The sequence below is a fragment of the Copadichromis virginalis genome, linkage group LG19, assembly GCF_057382275.1.
Source record: "Copadichromis virginalis isolate Kocher_CV1m ecotype Utaka linkage group LG19, C_Virginalis_male_GT1.1, whole genome shotgun sequence".
Taxonomy (NCBI): Eukaryota; Metazoa; Chordata; class Actinopteri; order Cichliformes; family Cichlidae; genus Copadichromis; species Copadichromis virginalis.
Window position 1 is genome coordinate 6525617 of NC_140636.1, and position 24794 is coordinate 6550410.

The 24794-nt window shown below is 42.1% G+C and overlaps 1 protein-coding gene across 1 annotated transcript in view; it reads left to right on the top strand.

Moving 5' to 3' along the window:
- LOC146685419 (heterogeneous nuclear ribonucleoprotein L-like) overlaps positions 1-24794 on the top strand; it is a 74626-nt gene that overhangs the window by 32019 nt on the left and 17813 nt on the right. Inside the window, exons 6-10 of the mRNA XM_085442280.1 lie at positions 2789-2885; positions 3372-3444; positions 12353-12424; positions 20855-21072; positions 22131-22252. Coding sequence (XP_085298406.1) covers positions 2789-2885; positions 3372-3444; positions 12353-12424; positions 20855-21072; positions 22131-22252 — 582 coding nt within the window. The remainder of the gene's footprint in view (positions 1-2788; positions 2886-3371; positions 3445-12352; positions 12425-20854; positions 21073-22130; positions 22253-24794) is intronic.

Consider the following 24794-nt stretch of genomic DNA (forward strand, 5'->3'; position numbering starts at 1 on the left):
AAAACCAGACCAGGAAAATCTCCTTCATGTTTTTCTGTGTTTTATTCTCAGTTACTTTCACACAAAGGCATCTGCTGTGATGTTCACAATTCTGATGAAGTCAGTACTGATAAATGATCAGAATTATAATATTTCTGACTGTCTGAGGCTAAGTTGAATCGAATCGGGACTTTGAAAACCGGAATCGAATGGATTGTAGAAATCAGTGATGATACCCAGCCCTAGTGAGCAGCCTGGGCACGACAGACGTGGATGTAGCTGTAATAGGAAAAGAACTATTGCTAACTTTTCTGTTAAGGCCTGATGCTTCTGAAATTAATAGCCAGTGCTCTGACACGGTGTCATCAATCTTTGAATGCTGAGAAAGCACAGTGTATCCAGAAAAACACATTATATTAATTATTATAAAATCTGTGTGCGCCTAACTTTTGTGGTGGTACGCCTAACTTTTTAAAGTTAGGCGTACCGGTACGCCCATGACAAAAAGTTAGTCTAGAGCCCTGTTAGTTTTAATATTACTCTTATTACTGTTTCTGGGACACAAAACAAACTTTTAAGATATTTTCAGAATGTAGCTGCGTAAACTTCAAATATCTGCTCGGTTTATCAAGACATCACATATTTGTAAAAGCGTTCCGACGTTTTCCGAGACGTCTGTTACCCACCAGCTCGATAGCTAGCCCGGGGTTCAAGCCTCACTAGAGCCGGCGAGAACAGCGGACTCCCAGCACATCGTTTTCAAAACACCCGCCGTCTTTCACTACTCAGGTTAAACATGACATATGAGTCACTTAGATAATTTCAAAATGTTATTGTTTGGCTTTTTTCAGTCTTTTATTTGTTCCTGAGTAAATCGGTTTGGCTGAGATTAAAGTTCTAGTTTTTACACAGCTGAATAAACGTCAAACAGAAAACTGATTAAACAGTAGTGTGAGACGGTCGAGAGTTTACTCCAGTGTCCTGTTATATTTTAGACAGCAAGGAGCAGACGGCCGAGTTCATTAAACGCCCCTGAGACAGCGGTGACGCAGATCTGAAGGCTTCACCGTCCAATTTCACAGCTGCTCGCTTCCGGCCTACCCGGCCTTCGGAGGACCTGGCGCACCTAGACGGCGAAGACCATGTCCTCAGGAGGATGCAGCCTATGAATTTGGACACGGCAATGTTTTTTGTGAAAGCCCTAAGATCCTGCCCAAATTCACGTTTGGTGTTTAAACTATAAAAATAGGCATTTCTGACCACATCCAAAATCTGCACTTTTTCACAATCTGTGGGTCCTCTTTGAACATAACTCTCGTGAATTTCAAGGGTTGACTGTATCCTTGACACTCATCCAGAGAGATATGTTTTCATGCATTATTTGACATGAATCATTTAGTGCTTTTCTTCCATCATCCATCCTTTCTTTTCCACTCTTCCTTATCAGGGTCGGTGGGGGGGCTGGAGCCTATCCCAGCTACCACAGGGCAAGAGGCAGGGTACACCTGCACAGGTCGCCAGTCTGATGCAGGGCTACATTCTTTCTTGTCATTCATAACCCTCATGCTTAAGGATCCTAAAACAGAGAGTTTTGGAAACACTGCTGAGGGGGGTTTATGTTAACGGCTGTGGGAGTGCGTGTCAGCCTGCAGTGGCAGAAGACAAGACTCTTAGACACGACACAGAAACCCATGTTCATATTCTGTTGGCCACTAAATGTAAATTGGATTGTGTCTTATGTCACAGTAGGGGTAGGTTAGTGGGTGGTTCTTAATCGCCCATACAAGTGTCTGTCTCTTTGCACTGTAACAGACTGGGACCAGTCAAGTTTGTATCCTGCCTTTTGTCCTACAGTAACTGGTCTGATTCTTTTCTACTCAGAGTCCTCAAAGAACTTAATACAGCGTGCCACATTCACAAGCACTTTCTGCTGTGATTTTAAGTGCTCACTAACTAACATTCACACACAGATGGATGCATCAGAGAGCAACTTAGGGTTGGCTAATGGTATCTGGCATGCAGACTAGGGTGAACTAGGGAGCGAACCACCAACCTTCCAATCAGTAGATGACCTGCTCCACCCCCACCCAAGCTTACAGCACCTGTTATTCCCAGGTGGTCTCCCATCCAAGTAATAACCAGCCCCAACCCTGCTTAGCTTCCCAGATCAGACGAGAGCAGGCGTGCTCAGAGTCCTTAAGTATACCAGGCTGGGCTGGACGGTAATCTGGCATACTGGACATTTGACCAATGGGGTGACACACTTTTGGTCAGATGTGTAAATTAAAGGGATGGTGCACACCGGCCCTACATGCTACAGCAGCCCATTCTTTCATTTCCATTACTGGCACTGTGTTTCCCACTCAGATCTCTTAACAGTACCTACCTTTGCTGTGCACTCACACAACTTGTAGAACGGAGTGTATTTTGAAAAAGGTGGAGCTGAAAAGCCAGAAAAAGAGAAAGAAACAACAAATAAATGCAGCAAAATGTGTCTAATTAACCGGCAGGTTAGCTGTCTGGTCTGCTGGTGCTGCATGGTCAACAGTCAAACCAGCAACTAGTAACAAGCCCTCACATTCACAAAAGGCTGCTGTTGCTAGCACCAGCCATGGAGAAGTGCAGGATTAACCACAGTCCCAACAAGAGTGAGGAAGATGCAGAGCAAGGAATAATGTATGTATTTTACCCATGCTTCTATGTGGTTTCATTGCCATTATTGAATGTAGCTATGGATAAGTATCTGCAAATGTATGTCATTTATATATCTCTGTGTTTGAACGTCCTCTCCTTAACCAAGCTTCTGCAGATTTGAGTCAGTTCAGTGTGCTCAGAAGGCGAAAGCAGCTCTGAATGGAGCTGACATCTATGCAGGTTGCTGTACACTAAAGATTGAATATGCAAGGGTAAGAGAAACATCAGCAGCATCCACAGTGTTTTTGTGCTATGTAGACAGCACTGATTTACCCTGACTGCAAGGTTTCCTGCGGCAAACGATACTCAGAATGTGTTAAATCTACTTTCTACCAACCTGAGTTAGTTTTATATACAAATAAATCAAGTGTACTGAACCTGTTTGGGTTCTCAGTATAACCAGTAATAGATCCTTACCCACACCAGAACTAAATCTCAAATGTTACTCTTAAATTTTGCACATTTCAAAATACATTTTAGAATTTAAATGAATAAATTAAATTGGTTAATTTCTTTTTGTGCACTTTATGCTTTGTGTCATGAAATGACTGTACAGGTATACAAATGTGTGACAAACTCATAAACTGTTGATGCACTGCAGTGTTTGGAGTTTTCTTCAGTGGCTTCTGAGACTCTCCTTGGTATCACAGATCCATCCAGCTAGATCGTGAATCTTTTTTCATCTTTCTTTTCAACAGCCAACACGTCTGAATGTTATTAAGAATGACAACGAGAGCTGGGACTACACAAAACCATACCTGGTCAGACGAGGTAGGTCAAAGTCTCCCTTTTAACTTCAGCCGTACGGTCAGACTCAGACAGGTTGACTGTTTGAGGTGCTCCTGTCTTTTTGCAATACTTGAGCTGCTGTAATGTTGAAGGTAGGACTGTTTTCAGCATGAATTCTCTGTGGGGACATATTCACCTTCACTACAGCTCTTTTAGGAAACCTTTTAGTGATTTGTGAATCCGTGGCCAAATCTTCAGTTGTTATTTGCCTGTTTCTGACTGTGGATTCAGTGTAGTCCTGAAAATTGTCCCGGAACATAGTTCTCCATCACACCGAGACTCCTACGCCTCCTGCCTCTACATCTCCAATCAAAACACTCTCATATCAGCCAATTTCCGACCTCTGACAATCTTGCACCTCTGCCTACTGTGGGGAAAGAGAGAGAGACACATTGAGGGACAGTGAGAGAGCAGAGAACGTCAGGCTGGCCATGCACAGCAACTTTCTTCCATCTACACCTTTGCAACCCAGCAAAGAGAGAAAGAGAGGGAGAAAAAGAGATGGATCTCACTCCTGCTGACCACCATGCAGCTGCTGCTTCAACATGCCCAGGAGCCACCTTCCCTGCCACTCGCTGCAGGATAGCACTGCCTCCTTTCCACCTATTTTACCCTGTGTTCTTAATCTCCTTTTGTCTGCAGAAGTAGTCTCACATAGCCTGACACCTGGTCTGCACAACGTCTTTTGTTCTCCAGAGCCTCGACATGTTAGATTTAACTTTCAGTGTTGCTTTTTTATAGCAATCTTGCATGTTTTTTACCAAACATCGACATAACAAGTGAAATCAAATCCTTGTTTCCTCTTCAAAATCTGATGAAAACACCTTATTGGGTAATAAGTTGAGTTTCTGGCTATGTGATTCTACATTATGAGTATCAAAACTCTGCTCTCTGTTGCTTTATTTTGTCTGAATTGGAGCTGTCACAATATCAGATTTTTAATGACACCTTACTGCAAAAATGGTATCCAAAAACGATAAACTAAGAACTATCTTTACAATGTTGCTTATAATTAAGATAGAACACTAAATTGAGAATTTCATTGGCTGTTACAGGTCTGAAAAACGGAGAGAAGCAGATACAGTAGCTATTCAGATGACAGCTAAATATTCTGGTAGATAGGCATGTGAATAAATAAAGACTGTGAGTAGGCGTGTCAGCTTCCTTCACATGTGTATCTGGGTTCAAGTGTCTAAATTTGCCATGTAGTTAAAAAAGCAGTGTTGGTGTTATTGCAGATCCTCAAATATGAAACGTTAAATAGCAAATCTCAAATGAGACTGAAAGACTCTAAATCAGTATTAATGTGAACAGCAAGTTATGTAACTCGAGAACTACCAAAGGATTTAGGTTAGTTAGCATGAACATGCTCTTACCAAAGACAGCCTCTAGTGTTTCTGAGACAGAGTTAGCTGTTTACCGCCAAGCCTTTGAATTCTTGGTGGAAAGAATCAAACAGGTGAAAAAGTGCTGACTCACCGTCAACCACACGGCCTGGTTCTGCTAGCAGCCAACCAGCAAAGGTACACGAATCTGCAAACTCTAAGAAATACTAACTGTGAAAGCCAGTATATTGTGACAGCCTTAATCAGGAGCTCTACATTTAGCCATCTAAATCTCCTTGATTTGTATATTTTGATAGAAAGATTCATTACTATGTATCAGTGACTTGTTTAAAGACAAAAGTTGTTACGTTGTATTACTGCATGAGTGTGTTGTGTGATCGCAGTCCTGTGTGGTCCATTATCTGAAACTGTGTGATGAGACTGATGTTGGAGTCAGTTCATCCTGAATTCACTCAATTCAAAAAAAACTGTTGTTTTTTTTTCAGACAGCACTGATTAAAAATTGCCCGACATCTGAAAGCGGTAAGCTCACAGCCCCTGGCTTCAGTCTATGGCAACATTAACAGCTGCTGCCCAGAGTATCAGCTTCACCGTGAAATGTTCTTTTGATATCCACAGAGCATTATTTATTATTTGTTACAGTCTCTGTGAGACTCTGACATTCCCCGAAGTGCCATTAACGACCACTAAATATTTTAGTTTTGGCTGCCTAATATAACCTTAAACAGCCTTGTTTTAAAATGATTCATTAAACGATTGTTTTTGTGATGAACTGGTCCCAACTCTGTTTAGTTGAAATAGTCACTAAATACATTTTATCTGCTGTGTTATATGATTTCATGGGGGTGCACTGCATTGACACAGACTGGGGCAAGTCACCAGTGAGGCTGGGGTGTGTTGGGGTCTCTGGTGGAGTATGAAAATGTATTTCTTTATGTATTTAGCTTCCACAATAGTGGTTGCTAGTACCTTTACTGCTCAGTTTTAGTTTGCTTTATATTCCCTCTGTACTAGCTGCTCTTTTCTTGTGCTGCTTTAATCATTTCCACCATCCAGCACCTACATGAATGAATTTGTGTTCCTTTGATAGAAGTTATATATTTGGAGATAAAGTATCTGAACTTCAGGGACCACGCCTCCAAACACGCTCCTTCTGGTTCTCATCTATATGTGTTCCCCCAGTTCTACAAGCTGTTCGTTCTCGTTTACATGCCCCTCCCTCCCCTTTTCAATTCTTTAACTTCTTAACTTCTATTTAGTACATGATGAGCCGCCAGTCTCCTCTGAGGCCTTCCCCAAACCACAGCTCAATTCATGGCCAACCATTCACCATTATCTACTAAAACGCTGTCAAACCTCAAATGAGGACGTGGGCCCAGCTAGTGAACTGCATTTTTATACATACACTTGTGCACGTGTGTTTGAGGGGGACTGTATTTAAACATGGCTGCTACAGTAAACCATCACTGGGGAGACTGCTTTGGACCTTCTCTAAATGAGGCACTTTGGGGAAGATTCACATAAATATGAAGTATTATCTTGGCATGAAATACATTTTTAGATGATCAAACAAATCATATTTTAAAATGTTTTATCTCTTATTTTTATCTTTATAGCCTTACAGCTTTTACCAGAATGTCCAGCCCTGGGCCCAAACCTAGATTTGTTTTTGGCTGTAATATGTTGTGTCAGCTAAAACAGGTTAGAATACTAGCCCAGAAGACTGATGCAGTTCTGCACATTACTGGCAGCAGCCAGGTGGTGTGAACGGCCTCTAAAACTGGGTAAAGCCACAGAGCCGTTTGGGTCCCTCCCACACCACAGAAGAAGACCAGTCACGCTATCACAGTGACTGTGCACCCCTTTGTTAGTTCCTTGTGCTAGTGAAAAAAATGCAGCAGTGTTTCAAGCTACAGTGTTCTGAGGAGCACCAGCAGCACATCAAGGAACCCAGAATATCGGTTGTCTGAAACTCTGTTCAAGTAAAAGATCCCCTGTTTGGTTCGAGAAGGAGAGGTTACGTCAGGAAGAGCAGCCACTGAAAACTCAAATCAAACATGCAAAGTTGCCCTCTGTGATAAGGGAGCAGCTGGAAGTAGCACAGAGTTCTTTTTCCCTGCACTGCTGATAAAATAAACATGCTCATCAGCCACAGGTTCTGTTGCTTTTGACTAACAGAGCCATTCATGGATATGGTTAAACTACCCAAACAAGGTCGCCCTGGCTGCATAGGGGGAAGTGGTTGATGTTGTCAAAGGGTACGTTACCAGAGGAGAGCATATAGCTATGGGCTCATAGACTGACCTACATATTACTTGTACCTTTTACTTTAGTAGCTGCGTTTAGCATGAGGTTATTAACCTTATGGAAATGGAAGCGGACTGATACTGACGTGATACTTTTCTACTTTAAATTCAGTTCAGTTCAGTTCAATTTCTTTATTGTCCCACAAGGGGAAATTAGTTTGGCAGAAGGATAAAAATAAACAGAACAATAATATAAAATAATAATGACAATAATAGTGAGATAAAATGATCATCACTTTAGACAGCAAGTCACGTTTAACCATACATTCATACAGTGAGCTCTATCTACTTTCATCCACAGACAGCTGAGTGCATCTTCGAACGCCATTCGTCTCTGACTTTCTCTGCTTCTCTGTGCCAATGTGCATTTCCATCAACCTGCCCCTTTTCTTCTACCCTGTCATACTCTGCTGCTTTCACTCCTCCATGTTTTGCACGTTCATCATTTTGTTCCTGCAGAGTTTTTGGGTGAATAGAAATGTCAGTCCCCGACGTGTTCCTGTGAAAGCACGCTTCTGTGGGTTGGGTATTGATAGCTGTTGGAATACAGACTGCATCAATAGTATGTCCGTTGTCCCACTTGAGAAGATGGGGTGCTAGAGCTGCTCTATGCCCTGCACTGGAAGGTCTGACCATAGTGTAGTCCTCTCGTTAAACAACAACCTGTAGCAACCACAGTTGTTGCAAAGGTAGGCAAATGCGGCTATGTACACTTTGCATGTTTGATTTGTGTCTGCAAACTGCACTTAATGAACCACACACCTAAGCTTAATGACTGTTGACCACTTGTCCTCACATCCTGTGTAATTAATGCGCTGGAGAGACCATTCTTGGCTCACCTGGGACCACAGGTGAAAACGTCTCTTGACGTTCTTCGTTTTGTATTCAGACCAAATCTGGGAGTGCATGATACAATTATTAACAGCTTCACTCCCATGTAGATGGTATCTGATGCATGTTGAGAATCCCCTTCTGTGGGTTCTGAAGTCCGTTCATCCAATAACTGCTGCTACTATTAATCTATCATAAAGAGGACATGATGTCAAAGGGGTTTGCTTTGATTCGCTTTTGTGAGATCACACGATTGTAAAAATATACTGTCCATGAAAGAAATTGGATCATAGCACAGTGATTAGCATCCAGTGGCTCCTCTATCTTGGGAGGAGGTGCAACTCCGTTGGAGAGCTGCATCACAATTCAATCACAGACAGAAATTTGGGTGAATCTTATGTTACATATGGGTGATGTGCATATAATGTAAGCTGAACATTTAACAAACGCAAACAGAGACCAAAACATCAGCAGGTGTAGGTGACGGATATTTAAACATACATAAGCTGCAATCAATACAGTCAGATGTACTGGTTTGTTTTGGCTCGTCAACTACAGATCCTCTCACAACATCTTAGCCTGTTGTCAGACAACCCAAAATCATGCAGTCAGGGTCACCCTCAGCAAAGACGCACACTGAGCTTATCATTATCATCATAGCAGATACTTTAATACACAAGCAGGCTCAGAGTGCAAAACAAAATGATCTAAATCTGCTAAGCTTAGCAGGGGAAAGCAAAAAGAGTATTTTACTGTTAAATTCTTGCCAGAATACAAAAATAGTTAGTGAATTATTTATATGATAAATTTAACACCACCTGGGAGCTGAGAATTTATTCTTTAAATCAAAGGAAAGTTGCATTGAAGCGTGTTGTATGTTACTTTAATGACCTGATAGGTCACACAGTACTGTGAACCCTTTGATTTCACTGCAGTGCATATTTCTACAGTGTAATGAAAAACTGTTTGTCACCTACTTGACTTCACTGAAATGTTTCAGATTGTCAAGCAAATTTTAGCCGTTGACAAAAACACAGTAGATATAAAACGATGATTTCATTTATTCATGGAAAACAGACAAACACATAAATACACAAATCCAACCTCATGTGGAAAGTAAACGTAAAACTGGTTGTGTCATCCCAGTTTGATTCACTGAAATGGAGTCCAGTTTGTCTCCACTATCCTGAGCAGAGATGGGTTACGCGTTACTGTAATCCGATTACTTTTTCAAGTAACGAGTAAAGTAAGGGATTACTGCAAAAACGGTAATTAGATTACCGTTACTTTCCCGTAGGAACGCTGCGTTACTGCATTACTAAAACCAGGATTTATTTTGCGAGAACGTCTTATGACAGTGACGTAAGCGAGTGCGACGTTCGTGACAGCAGCTGTGTGCAGATCAACAATGGATCACATATCGAGTGCAGAGAGAGTATGAGCGTGCAGCGTTTAAAGCGTGGAAGTACTGACCTTACTTTGAGTTTGATTCCATAAAAAGTGACAAAAACATTAGTGTCCGCTGTGCGTGGGAAGAAAACTTCTTTTTACAGCAAAAAAACCCCTAAACTTCCAACAAGCACCGAGTAGCTACGACGTAATGGGAAACTCACAGAGAAACTCGCGGATTCTTCCACTGACCGCGGCACACCTGCACCAGGGTAAACCTCCGCCTACCGTAGTCCTGCTTTACAGGTGAAAATAGAGCAACAGGACCGCTGAGTCTGTGACTTTATTTATTTTCTGCTGTGTTTTACTTGCATCTATTTGAAAGACTGAGTGTAAACACACAAAATATTTTATTTTATGTGCTGGAATGTGCAGAAAATAGGTTTAAATGTTAAACTAATTTCTTCCAGTCAGAGAATGTTGCATATAATTAAATGTTTGCTTGATGCATAAAGTTAAAAGATTAAAACTAATAAAACAAGTTAAAAAAAAGAGACTTTTCCATTTGATTACATTTTGTATGATGGATTATGCAGAAAAAGTAGAATTGGGCTGAAAGATCTATCGCTTTATCACCTCTTCAGGTTGTAAATCGTGTTTTTAAAAAGTAACTAAGTAATTAATTACTTTTGAAAATAAGTAATCAGTAAAGTAACTGGATTACTTTTTTGGGGAAGTAATTAGTAATTAGTTACTGATTACTTTTTTCGAGTAACTTGACCAACACTGATCCTGAGTGGGTGCATATTTCAGCCATGTGACACAGTGATTGATCCACAGCACTGCAGACAGACGTGTTGTGGATAAGACGCTATCCTGGCAGCACGTATGGGACCGATCGTCAGAAAGTCTGTGTCATGTCAGTGTGCCTCCAACATGTGTGTAGCATATACAGTATGTAATGCTTTGATGGATGAGAGTTTTGATAATGGTCATGTTTTTATCATTGTGATGATAATGTAATGCAGGTTGATGTTCTTTTGTGCTGAGGGAGAAAAAAGAGAAAGCTTGATGCCTCACAGGTACTGTCTCTTTCTTATCTCTGTTCACATGTGTTTGTATTGTTTTTCCTGCTCTTCTCTGAATAAAACCACCACAAAACTGTTTTTCTTATTTTTTCACCTCCATTACCACCATAAGTAGTTTTGTTGTTATTTTTTGGGAGCAGCTGGGATTAAATAAATAGAAATAAATGTGTACAAACACACACAAAAAACTACTGTAGAAAATCAGCAGCTGCTCTTCATTTCACTTTGAAACCTCACATTTCTGATCTTTTTCATTTGAAATTCTGATCTCTGCATGGCAGATGGCATCGATAAAATCTTCTTTTTCTTGAGTTGTCATGTGCATAGCATGACCGTTTTAATTTGGCCAACTCAACTCAACCGGAAACACAATGAAGGCATATAAAGGACATTAATAACCTTCACATGTAGTCTGCCGCTGAGCATGCTTGTTGTGCTCGTGTGGATTTACAGCTGTTAAAACTGAGAGTTTATCTGATGTATTAAAAACTGACCATGTTAAGCAGCAGCATTCTTAGTTGTCTGTGTTATTCCCAGTCCAAGAAAATGTCACAATGATATTTATTATAATACTGTAATATAATGTAATATTTAGGAAAGCCAGGGCAATATTTCAGTGAATCTGTGTGGCAGAGATTTGTACCAAAGAAGTGGCATGTTAGTGTCTCAGATCTCAGCTATTAGCAGCATCTGCCATGGCTCTGCAGGACTGTGTCGTTCTCTTTCATGGGCACAGTATCAGATAGAAGCTACCCCTCAGTTCCAAATGAATCCCACAATAAACATAGATGGAGGAAACAGATTTCCTCTGTGATGTTTCTGCAGGAATATGAACACTGGAAGAAACGGAGGCCTTTTTGTCAAACTGTAAATCCTGCTTTAAAAGAGCGTTCAGCTGAACTGTTTCATGAATGCTCCAGATGTGAGTCGTGATTGATCAAACTCAAAATTGCAACATTGCATCATTTTAAATGTAGCACTGTTAATAACTGGCTCTGATTTTTAAAGATATAGTCAAGAATCCAAAACACTGTCTCCTCCCTGTAGACGCTCCGCGAGGCCTTTGAAGCAGCCAACTTCAGCTGCTTCTTCTTTGTTGGTCTCTTTTCCTTCAGTAACTGAAAAGCATGCTCTGTCGGGTGGAGATCAGGTCTTGACCACTGAAAGGTTTCCCACCTCTTTGCTTTGAGACACTCTTGGGTTTCTTTGGCAGGATCCATTTGTACTGTGAAGCGCTGTGTAGATCCATTTGACTGAACCTGAGCAGAGAATCTAGCACCATACAATTCAGACTTTTACCAGCAGACACATCATCAATAAACGCCGGCGACCCTGTTCCACGGGCAGTCATTCATTGCTGCCTTCCACCATGTCTGATAGATGTTGTGGTACACTTTCCATTTCTTTTGAATTCTTTACTATTTTCATCATTCTGGTGCATTTATTTGGGTTTCAGCTGAAACTCTTTTAGATGGTTTCCACCTTGTTGTTAACCTCCTGTATTTCCGTTTTTAGGATTAACTTGCTTGTTTGGAGCTGGGAACTGAACTGTCAGCCTTCTGATTAGTGGAGGACACTTTCTCTTGTCTTCTGGTTGTGTTTTTTTACTTTGTGACTGTCTGTCAAACAGTATAATGAAGTAGAGTATTATTTATTTGTCACACATTAAGACTTAATCATCAAGTTAATCGCTGAGATCTGGGAGCACATAAGCACTGCCAAACATAGGCTCAGTCAGACAGTCAGACCCAGCCCGTTCAAGCATTCGGCCTTAATGGACCATTTGATTGGTACTAACAGATCTCTAACGAGGCAGTGAATGAATGAAACACTTTCCAAGTGTTCTTTAATGTCATTTAAATCAGTATATGTGAAATCTTCTCGCATTCACATAATTGGTTTGTGTTATCTGTATTTGTATGTATTTCAGACCGTGGAAAGGGAAGACAGAGACAGGCCATTTTAGGCGAACACCCATCTTCCTACAGTGATAATGGTTATGGTAAGTAAGGATTTTTCACAAGCATGAAGACACAATGCACAGTACAAAGACAGGAATAATCACAATTAAATAGAAAATAAAAACTCATTTGATGGCAAAAAAAGACACTCGGTTAACTCTTTGCCTTCTTTCTCTCGTAGTTGATGTTTTGTCTTTCCGTCATCTGCCAGGTGTCTGACCTGGTTCTGCTGAAGACAGCTTTTTGTGTTTACAATGACTTCTTCCTTTCGACTGTTGTGAAGGCAAAGCACATGGCAACAGTGACCTGGTTTCTCTCTTTGATGCTTCGAAATCTACCTGTTTTGAACTCCCACTATGTCGATACATCCACGGGGCTAAAAAAGTTGGAACACTGAGTAAAATGTTAAAAAAAAAACCCAAAAGAAACCCCAGAATGTGATGATTTACAAATCCCGTAAAGCCATAATATATTCTTATATACATATATAAAGTTAGAAATATCCTGTCTCAGAGTGACGCTGAAAAACTTGTTCATGCATTTATTACTTCCAGGCTGGACGACTGTAATTCATTATTGTCAGGAAGTCCTAAAAACTCCCTGAAAAGCCTTCAGCTGATCCAAAATGCTGCAGCAAGAGTCCTGACAGGGACTAGAAAGAGAGAGCAGATTTCTCCTGTTTTGGCTTCCTGTTAAATCCAGAATTCAAAATCCTGCTCCTCACATACAAAGTCTTAAATAATCAGGCACAAAACCTGGAGCTAAGGGGGCAAAACGATCGCATGAGTGCTGCTGTTTGACTGAGGAAGAATAAAGTAGTGGTGGTAAGCCAATAACATGACCACTTAAAGACAAAGCAACAAGGTGACATATACCAGTTTATAAATTGTGTTGATAGGCCTCGTAAAACCAGAGTCATGATAAACAATATATACGCGTGTTTGTTCCTCAATAGTTTCGTCACGTTTATCAAATCAAATCAAATCACTTTTATTGTCACATCACATGTGCAGGTACATTGGTACAGCACATGTGAGTGAAATTCTTGTGTGCGAGCTTCACAAGCAACAGAGTTGTGCAAAATACAATAATGTAAACAAGCAAAATACAAGAATGGCTACATCTGAAACTAATAAATATATGTACAATATATAATAGTATATGCATTTCTGGATGTGTATACTAAATATTTTTCTACGTGTGTGTGTGTGTGTGTGTGTACACATATTTTACAAATTAAATAGAGTAAACAATAAATAAAATATATAAAAATATTGTTTACGGTCTAAGGACAGCGCAGCAACACTCTGCTTATGAGCAAAAACAACCCCAGAGGGTTAAACATTTTTTTAAAGTAACGCAATAGTTACTTTTCAAGTAATTAATTACTTTTAGAATCTTGTAACTCAGTTTCTAACTTAGTTACTTTTGTGGAGAAGTAACTAGTAACTATAATTAATTACTTTTTCAAGGTAACTCGCCCAACACTGTGTAAAAGTACAGGGTGGTCCATTTATATGGATACACCGTAATAAAATGGGAATGGTTGGTGATACTAAAGTCCTGTTTGTGGCACATTAGTATATGTGAGGGGGCAAACTCCTCAAGATGGGTGGTGACCATGGTGGCCATTCAGAAGTCGGCCATCTTGGATACAACTTTTGTTTTTTCAATAGGAAGAGGGCCATGTGACATATCAAACTTATTGGTAATGTCACAAGAAAAACAATGGTGTGCTTGGTTTCAATGTAACTTTATTCTTTCATGAGTTATTTACAAGTTTCTGACCACTTATAAAATGTGTTCAATGTGCTGCCCATTGTGTTGGATTGTCAATGCAACCCTCTTCTCCCACTCTTTACACACTGATAGCAACACCGCAGGAGAAATGCCAGCACAGGGATCCAGTATCCGTAGTTTCAGGTGCTGCACATCTCGTATCTTCACACCATAGACAATTGCCTTCAGATGACCCCAAAGATAAAAGTCTAAGGGGGTCAGATCGGGAGACCTTGGGGGCCATTCAACTGGCCCATGACGACCAATCCACTTTCCAGGAAACTGTTCATCTAGGAATGCTTGGACCTGGCACCCATAATGTGGTGGTGCACCATCTTGCTGGAAAAACTCAGGGAACGTGCCAGCTTCAGTGCATAAAGAGGGAAACACATCATCATGTAGCAATTTCAAATATCCAGTGGCCTTGAGGTTTCCATTGATGAAGAATGGACCCACTATCGTTGTGCCCCATATACCACACCAAACCATCACTTTTGTTGTTCCAACAGTCTTGGAGGGATCCATCCAATGTGGGTTAGTGTCAGACCAATAGTGGTGGTTTTGTTTGTTAACTTCACCATTCACATAAAAGTTTGCCTCATCACTGAACAAAATCTTCTGCGTGAACTGAGGGTCCTGTTCCAATTTTTGTTTTGCCCATTCTGCAAATTCTGTGCACCGATCTGGGTCATCCTCGCTGAGATGCTGCAGTAGCTGGAGTTTGTAAGGGTGCCATTTGTGAGTAGCTAATATCCGCCGAAGGGATGTTCGACTAATGCCGCTCTCCAGTGACATGCGGCGAGTGCTACGCTGTGGGCTCTTGCTGAATGAAGCGAGGATAGCCACTGATGTTTCTTCATTAGTGACAGTTTTCTTACGTCCACATTTTGGCAAATCCAACACTGAACCAGTTTCACGAAACTTAGCAAGCAGTTTGCTAACTGTAGCATGGGAGATGGGTGGTCTCGTAGGGTGTCTTGCATTGAAATCTGCTGCAATGACCCGGTTACTGCGTTCACCAGATATCAACATGATTTCACTCCTCACGTGTTAACCTCTTCGACATGTCAATGGCTGTGAACAAAGAGAAACTTGTAAATAACTCATGAAAGAATAAAGTTACGTTGAAACCAAGCACACCATTGTTTTTCTTGTGACATTACCAACAAGTGTGATGTGTCACATGGTCCTCTTCCTATTGAAAAAACAAAAGTTGTATCCAAGATGGCCGACTTCTAAATGGCCACCATGGTCACCACCCATCTTGAGGAGTTTGCCCCCTCACATATACTAATGTGCCACAAACAGGACTTTAATATCACCAACCATTCCTATGTTATTACGATGTATCCATATAAATGGCTCACCCTGTAGAATGGAAGCAGAGCCTTCAGTTTTCTTCACCATCTTCTGGGTCTGGGGGTGGATTGCCACTCCGGGGATGCTGGTGCCTGGACCCGGGAGTATAGTGTTTGTATGAGGAGTGTGAGCATGTGTACTACATACAGTTCTGTGTGTCTCTATGTTGGATGAGGGTGGGAATGCATGTTTGTGTCTATATGTCAGGTTGGGTCTTATACTCCACCTCTCTCAGAACATATTTCCCCTCACCACACTCCCTTTCAGTGGCTGGTGTCCCCACCCGCTGGTGGCTGGTTCTTGGTGTCCAGGGCTGGGTGCTGAGGTATGTAGTGGCTCACTCCCAGACTCCATGGTCTGTCGGGCCCCGTCTGGGGTGTGGATGGCCTTTGGGTTTCTGGGCCCGAGACTCGGTGGAGCCTGCAGGCTCGTCGCTACAGCCCTCTGTGGCTTCTGCACAGTGGCTGCTAGGTGACGCCCATCCATGGCTCTCCTCAGCTCTTTTCTAGGTAGACCTAAGCTAACGGCAGCTAACAATGTTAGCTCAGTGGTGAGTAGCCTTCAGTAATAGTAATAAATCACACAGCAATAGTACATCAAAGATACTTAAGTGGTACATAACCCAGGCAGCTATCACAACTAAAACAAGTTAGTTGCAGTAGGCTAACGTAGTTTTTAAAAAAGAAATTCCAGATGTTTCTTTAGGTTGGAGTCTTTTGACGCTGAGAGCAGCTTGGTTGCTGGCAAAGAGAGTTCGCACGGTCAGATTTCGCCCTTCATCCCTTTCTTCTTTAAATGTGAAGTGGTGTTGGAATTTCCAAGTTAGAAATGCATTCCTGCCTGTGCACTGCTGGCACGTTGCGCTGGCTCTGGGTCCATTGTGTAACTGACGCCACCAACATTATTATTATTATTATTATTTTTTTTTTTTTTTGCCTGTCCCGTTTGGCTCTTTTGCATCAGAATTGTTGTCTAAAGGCAAAGAAAGATGCCCAACGGATTTACTTTACCAAACTGACCATCCCAGCCTTGCCGTAATGGTCCATTTGATTCACCTTTTATTGTTTATTTTATTTTCACTTACTGAATACGGGACAGACTTGACTGGGGGAAAGAAGGGGAGAAAGAAAGAGGGAAAGAGAAACAGCTGAGAAGAGGGACGGGGGAGAAGGGCAAAAGACAAAAACCAACAGAACGGGCAGAGAAAAAAAAATGCATATATCAATCACCTGGATCACCTGCTGAGAAAGAAAAAAGAAAGCAAGCAGAAGAGAACAAGAGTAATAGAATAAACAACATCACAATGATATATGGGAATATGACAGTAAATACTAAATGTTAAACATTATTGTGCAGCACATAAGATCAACAGAACACAGTGTGCTTTGAGGTAGGAGCCAAAAAGGGTGTAGTTTGTGGGTGTGATCACCCGTGTGTACACCTGTGAGCATGGACGCGCTTGTTTTTTGTTTTTTTAAAAGGTTCCTTCATGTAATAATCTGCTAGAGGGTGTGGGGGGGCCACAGCCCCGTCCTCCAGGGCATGAAGCAGGTATGGAGGAGATCAAAACTCCAGACATCCAGAGGCCCCCAGAACACAAGAGACCAAGGAAGACCAACAGAGGGGCAGCTGCGCCACTGTCCCGGAAAGAGCTGAGGAGAGTCCCAGATGAGGGCTCACTCAGCAGCCGCGGAGCAGAAGCCAGGGGGAGTTGCAGTGACGCGCCCGTGAGCTCCGCCGGCAGCCAGCTGCGCCTGAGTGACCGAGCCCCAGGCCGAGAGGCCGGGGGCACCCCACCTCTGAAGTGGCCCGAGCGAGCCCCAGGCTCCAGGCCCCGATAAGCGGCCGCCAAGGAGTGAGCCGGTGTGTACCTGGACGCCCATCCCCGGACACAAAGAACCACCAACGCACCGATGTCTGAGGGGGTCCGCCACTGGCAGGGGAAGTGGTGGTAGGGGGAGATAGGCCTCCAAACCTTGGAGGGCCTGAGATGTCCCCAGAGAGGTGGCGCCTGACACCCAACCTGACATATAGACACAGACATACAGGCACACACAGATACAAACATCCATTCCCACCCTCATGCTCTCATATGCACTTACTCCACACTCAACCAACGTGGAGACAGACATAAAGAGACGTTGTACACACGATCACACTCCCCAAGCGTACTCTACAAACCGGGTCTAGGTGCCCCCGCCCCTGGAGGGGGGAACTGCACCCAGACCCAGGTGGTGTTTCCCTTTTCCCTGCGGTGGGGGGAGGCAGACCGCCCCGACTCCGCAGCAGCAGGAAGGCTCCACACTCCAGACCGCAGTCGGACGGCCAACTCCTCCTTTACGAATAAATTCTTTACAAATCCTACCATGTGGATTCATGGATTTTTTTTTTCACATTCTGTCTCTCACAGTTGAAGTGTACCTCTGGTGCAAATTACTGACCTCTGTCATCATTTTAAGTGGGGGAACTTGCACAATCGGTGGCTGACTAAATACTTTTTTGCCCCACTGTACTTTCAAGGACAAAGAACATAGCTGGCCACTGACCACTTACCAGTGTGTTGCAAGTTGAGGTTGCATCGATTCCCAGATGCAGTAGTAGTAGATGAATTTGCCAAGATCCCCCCAAACTTACAAAAGCTCTGTCTGTAGCCCAACAGCACAACTCAGAAAACAGAATAGCCTTTGCTACCTTTGGGACGAAGACCTCTAAGAACAGTGATTGGTTTGAAGCCAGGTCCAGCACAATTACTCTTGTTTTCTAAGTAAACTGAGCTCCAAAAGCTAAATACGAGCGCTCTCCAAACAAGAAGTCCCTCCAAGCACTTAGTGCTGCCAGAACTACAGTAGAGCAGTTAGTAGGAAAATGTCCAAGTAAATATCTTGATGCATGCTCAGTCATCCAGGTAAGGAAATCCCCAAAAGTCTATTCTCTTCATCTCTATGTAGCGTTTTCAGTGGGAGAAAGTTCAAGTGACTTCTTCAGTCTCAGCTGACTGCAGGTTTCCCCAACGGTACATTTGCATAATGACAGACACTAGCACCACCGACTAACAATAGGCCGCAAGGTCAGTTTCATGGTTATTATTTTGTAAATTGTCATTGGCAAAATGGGCAACTGATCAATGGCCATGAGTACCATTCACAGAGAGTTAGGGAATGGCTGCAATCACAGCATTGTAAGATGGTGAAAGATGTATCCTTTGAAAGCCACAGAGATACAGTGTTTAGAGAACATGCACCTCAGCTGTTCCGATACTTCTGACAAACGAGATTACTAAAGGTTTTCGCTTAGGCAGCGGTTGTCCTTCTCTCCTGGATCGCCTGGAGCTTTCTTTAGGAGTTTTCCCCGCTTTGACAAAAGTCCAGCTGGGATAACCACATCCTCTGGGCCTTCTTGATGTGATGTTCTTCTGCCTCCCTGGCCGCTGTGTCAGTGGGAATGGTGTTTGCTCGTCCTGATGACACCCAGTTTGTGCTCCAGTGGATGATGCGAGTCAAACCTTAGATACTGATCCGTATGTGCAGGTTTACGGTACACGTCAGCTTTTAGATGTCCCCCATTACTGATGGAAATCTCGCAGTCTAAGAAGGCTAGCCTCCCACTTTTCATATCCTCCCTGGTGAAGTTGATTTGTTGGTCCACCGAGTTAATGTAATCCGTTAAATGTGGAACGTCCTGAGATTTGATTTTCACCCAGGTGTCATCCACATAGCTGAAAATCAGTGACTTTGTGGTGTTCCAGGGTAGGATACAAAAGCTTCTTTTGGACTTTTTCCATGTATAAGTTGGCCACAATTGGTGAAACTTGGGAACCCATGGCACACCCATGTTTCTGGGTGTAGTACTTACAGTAGTTGGTGCTGAAAGTGATCCTCTTGCTGAGGTCAGGGTCATCTTGTAATCTCTTATGAACTACCTCCAATGGAGGACAGAGTTGATCATACAGACAATTGGTCTTAAAGGTGCACTATGTTTATGTCTTCAGTAAACCATACAGCCTTGGTGTAGCATCCCCAGGATAAAGCATTTGGTATGAGGTCCAGTCAATAGCATCGCCCTGTTCTTCCTGGTTAAGACAATCAATCACCCTCTTCTGAGACCTGGGCTCATAAGTATTTTTGTCACTGAGCAGTGACAAAATCTTTTCATGATAGTCTTTCCTTGCACCTACACATGTCTGTCTGAAGGGTGACAATGTTGTTGTCATTACTAAGCAATGAGAGTGGCTTCCTCTTCTTTATGCTGATGTTGGAAGCTGGAGGTTTTGCAATGCTGAGGCAGGCCGAAACTTTCATCTGCAGATGTTGGATCTTTTTATACATTCACTGCTTTTATAACAAGATCCTGTTATGAAATGGCTGTGTGCAGGCAGGAGAAGGACCCAAAGTGCAGACTCCGGAGACAGAAAGTAACTCAAAACAGCTTTAATGCTGAACTCAAAAGGGTAACAAAAACTAAGAATACAAAATACACCTACACAGACAAACCACACAGCAAGATAACAGTAGATCACGACAATGACAAACTGAAACACAGGGCTTAAATACACACAGAGCAATCAGGGAATGGACAACAGGAGGGAAACACAGCTGGGGCAAATCAGGCCTAACGAGACAAAGGAAGCAAAACCAGACACATTTACATGAGACACGGATTTTCAAAGTAAAACAGGAAACATAACACAGACTGAACTATAGACACAGACTCTGACTGGACACAGAGAGACAGCAACTAGAGAACACAGAGACATAAACCATAAGACAGAACTCCAACAAAGAAACCAAAGACTAGAAATGATAAGTAACATAATAAACTCAAAACTCTGGGTCAACGACCCAGGCATCCTAACAGATCCAGGCTACAGCTAAGGAAAAGGCAGCCAAACAGAGGGTGCACACTTGTAGAGGCATACCTGTATCTGATGTAGCAGGCTGACATTCCCACATCACCATCACTAGCCTAAGCCAACACTGATCCAGAGATGATGACACATCTCAAAACTAGGGCACGTCATCCAAAGTCATAACAGGGCATCAATCCTTTTCTCATTTTCAGTTGTCTTCCTATGTTGCTGCTTGGTTGGGGGTGATTTAAGTGTCTGATTAGTTTTGTTGATACATTTGTCGTTGTGGTGGTCACCCCACAGTTTACTTTGGCGTACTTTGATTCATCACTCACAGTAAAGAGCTTCCATGCCAATGACATGTTGGCTGTGAGTGTGCGCTCACTTATTCACCTGTGGCGCATGAAGTGGTTCAGAATTGGATTGGTGCAGACAGGCTTTCATTGTTCTTGCAAGACAGCGACTGTTTTGATGTGTGCCTTCCCAGGTCCACCATGTCCCCTGCTGCCACTGCCCGGCAACAGCAGGTACAAGCTCACTTCATTGGACGTTCCAGACATGGTGTCTTATCCACTGCCGCAGTCATCCTCGTCATACTCTGGCCATGCCCCCAGTTCTGTTGCCATGGTAAGTGGCCTCCATCCATCCAAGATGAACTGCACCCGCATCTTCAACCTCTTCTGCCTCTACGGCAACATTGAGAAGGTAAGTGTTTGTTTGTGTATTCTTCATGTGTCTTTGGCGTGTTTTTGTAGAAACACGGCAACAGCTGTTAATTTTATTAACAATTAATTAATAATTAGGTTGTAGAAATTGTGCTGGAAGGGAAAAGCTAGTAAAAACAATAAAAAGATTCCAGTGGAAGCAAACTCAGAAATTGTGTGTGTGTCTATCATATCCTGGCCCTTCAGTCCTACTCACAAGTAAATGACAGTATATTGAATGGGATTAGACCTCTGTACATCAACACCTACTGCATTATTTAGAAATGTACTATCCGTTTTCTTGTTGTCACTCATGTGCTTGTGTGTCATTGAATTCTGTTTAATGTCAGGACATGTGATGTACCCCTGCAAACCAAACCAAACCAAACATAGGTCTGATTCTCCTTTTTTAATGTGATATCAGAGATTGTTTACATTGTTTTCTCATACAATTGAAATTTTAACTTTAGGGTTTAATTATCTGCCTCCTCCTGTTCACTTTCGGTATGCCATAAATTACTCCCAGCACTTTAACCCTCTCAGGCTCAAATTAAACTTTTTGTTGCTAATGCACAACCAAGTCCTGCAGTGGTACTTCTAAAAAAAACTCATAAAATATGTATGTGGGGTAATCAGGTTGTTAATTTTTAACTGTTGCAAATCGGCAACGCCTGCCTTGAGAGGGTTAATAATATTTCCATATCTGCTCATCGCTACCTTATAACAAAATAACGAATAGATTCTGCTGCTCCTGTAACACTTAGAGAACTTCCCCAAACATCAAACCCATTCAGTGTTCTCATAGAGTATGTTGATTTCATGACACAGTCAGAATAGCTATATTCTCCAATGTGGATTGTGCAAATTACTACCTGATGTCACAAAAAAGCACAAGTGTAAAATATCCTGACTTTAGATAGCCTTCCAAATGTCCTCTAATGTACACTGTGTCTTCTAATGGTTAACATGAAAGAATGTTTACATCAGTAAAGCATGTACACTGCTTTCACAATGTATGGTACCTCTTTAGAACAGCTGTTATCTATGTGCTTGTTATAGGTTAAGTTTATGAAGAGTGTTCCTGGCACAGCGTTGGTTGAGATGGGAGATGAGTATGCTGTGGACAGGGCCATCACACACCTCAACAGCATTAAGGTGTTTGGTAAAAGACTGAATGTCTGGTAAGATGTGCATATCTTTAATTCAATTCAATTCAATTCCATTTTATTTATATAGCGCCAAATCACAACATAAGTCGCCTCAAGGTGCTTCATAGATACAGAGAAAAACCCAACAATCATATGACCCCCTATGAGCAAGCACTTTGGCAACAGTGGGAAGGAAAAACTCCCTTTTAACAGGAAGAAACCTCCGGCAGAACCAGGCTCAGGGAGGGGCGGGGCCATCTGCTGTGATTGGTTGGGGTGAGAGAAGGAAGACAGGATAAAAGACATGCTGTGGAAGAGAGACAGAGGTTAATAACAGATATGATTCAATGCAGAGAGGTCTGTTAATACATAGTGAGTGAGAAAGGTGACTGGAAAGGAAAAACTCAATGCATCATGGGAATCCCTACGTCTATTGCAGCATAACTAAGGGAGGATTCAGGGTCACCTGGTCCAGCCCTAACTATATGCTTTAGCAAAAAGGAAAGTTTTAAGCCTAATCTTGAAAGTAGAGATAGTGTCTGTCTCCTGAATCCAAACTGGAAGCTGGTTCCAAAGAAGAGGGGCCTGAAAACTGAAGGCTCTCCCTCCCATTCTACTTTTAAATACTCTAGGAACAACAAGTAGGCCTGCAGAGCGAGAGCGAAGTGCTCTAATAGGGTGATATGGTACTACAAGGTCATTAAGATAAGATGGGGCCTGATTATTTAAGACCTTGTATGTGAGGAGCAGGATTTTGAATTCAATTCTGGATTTAACAGGAAGCCAATGAAGGGAAGCCAAAACAGGAGAAATCTGCTCTCTCTTTCTAAAAAGTTCTAGTCCCTGTCAGGACTCTTGCTGCAGCATTTTGGATTAGCTGAAGGCTTTTCAGTGAGTTTTTTGGACATCCTGATAATAATGAATTGCAGTCGTCCAGCCTGGAAGTAATAAATGCATGAACTAGTTTTTCAGCGTCACTCTGAGACAGGATGTTTCTAACTTTAGAGATGTTGCGCAAATGGAAGAAAGCAGTCTTACATATTTGTTTAATATGTGCATTGAAGGACATGTCCTGGTCAAAAATGACTCCAAGGTTCCTCACAGCGTTACTGGAGGCCAAGGTAATGCCATCCAGAGTAAGAATCTGCTTAGATACCATATTTCTAAGATTTTCAGGGCCGAGTACAATAACCTCAGTTTGATCTGAATTAAGAAGCAGAAAGTTAGCGGCCATCCAGGTCTTTATGTCTTTAAGACATTCCTGCAGTTTAACTCATTGGTGTGTGTTATCTGGCTTCATGGACAGATAGAGCTGGGTGTCATCTGCATAGCAGTGTAAATGTATGCTATGTCTTCTAATGATGCTGCCTAAGGGAAGCATGTATAATGTAAACAGAATTGGTCCTAGCACTGAACCCTGTGGAACTCCATAATTAACCTCAGTGTGTGAAGAGGACTCTCCATTTACATGCACAAACTGGAGTCTATTAGATAGATATGATACAAACCACTGCAGTGCAGTACCTGTAATACCTACAGCATGTTCTAATCACTCTAATAGGATATTATGGTTGACAGTATCGAACGCTGCACTGAGGTCTAGCAGGACAAGCACAGAGATGAGTCCACTGTCAGAGGCCATAAGAAGATCATTTGTAACCTTCACTAAAGCTGTTTCTGTGCTGTGATGAGCTCTGAAACCTGACTGAAACTCTTCAATAAACCATTCCTCTGCAGATGATCTGTTAGCTGTTTGACAACTACTCTTTCAAGGATGTTTGATATAAAGGAAGGTTGGAGATTGGCCTATAATTAGCTAAGACTGCTGGGTCTAGAGATGCTTTTTGAGTAAAGGTTTAACTACAGCCAGCTTGAAGGCCTGTGGTACATAGCCGATCATTAGAGATAGGTTGATCATATTTAAGATCGAAGAATTAATTAATGGCAGGACTTCTTTGAGCAGTTTTGTAGGAATGGGGTCTAAAAGACACGTTGAAGGTTTGGAGGAAGTAATTATTGAAGTTAACTCAGAAAGATCAATTGGAGAAAAAGAGTCTAACTTAACATCAATGGTACTAAGAGTAGCTGTAGATAATATTACATCTGTGGGATGATTATTGGTAATTTTTTCTCTAATGATAAAAATTTTATTTGTGAAGAAGTTCATGAAGTCATTACTAGTTAACGTTAAAGGGATGGTTGGCTCAAAAGAGCTCTGACTTTTTGTCAGCCTGGCTACAGAGCTGAAGAGAAACCTGGGGTTGTTCTTATTTTCTTCAATCAGTGATGAATAGTAAGATGTTCTGGCTTTGCGGAGGGCTTTCTTATAAAGCAGCAAACTATTTCTCCAGGCTAAATGATGATCCTCTAAATTTGTGACACGCCATTTCCTCTCCAGATTACGAGTCATCTGCTTTAGGGTACGTGTTTGAGAATTATACCACGGAGTCAGGTACTTCTGATTAGAGACCTTAGTTTTCACAGGAGCTACAGTATCCAGAGTCGTACGTAGTGAGGAGGTGAAATTATTAACAAGATGATCGACCTCTGTTGGAGTAGCGTTCAGATACAGTGG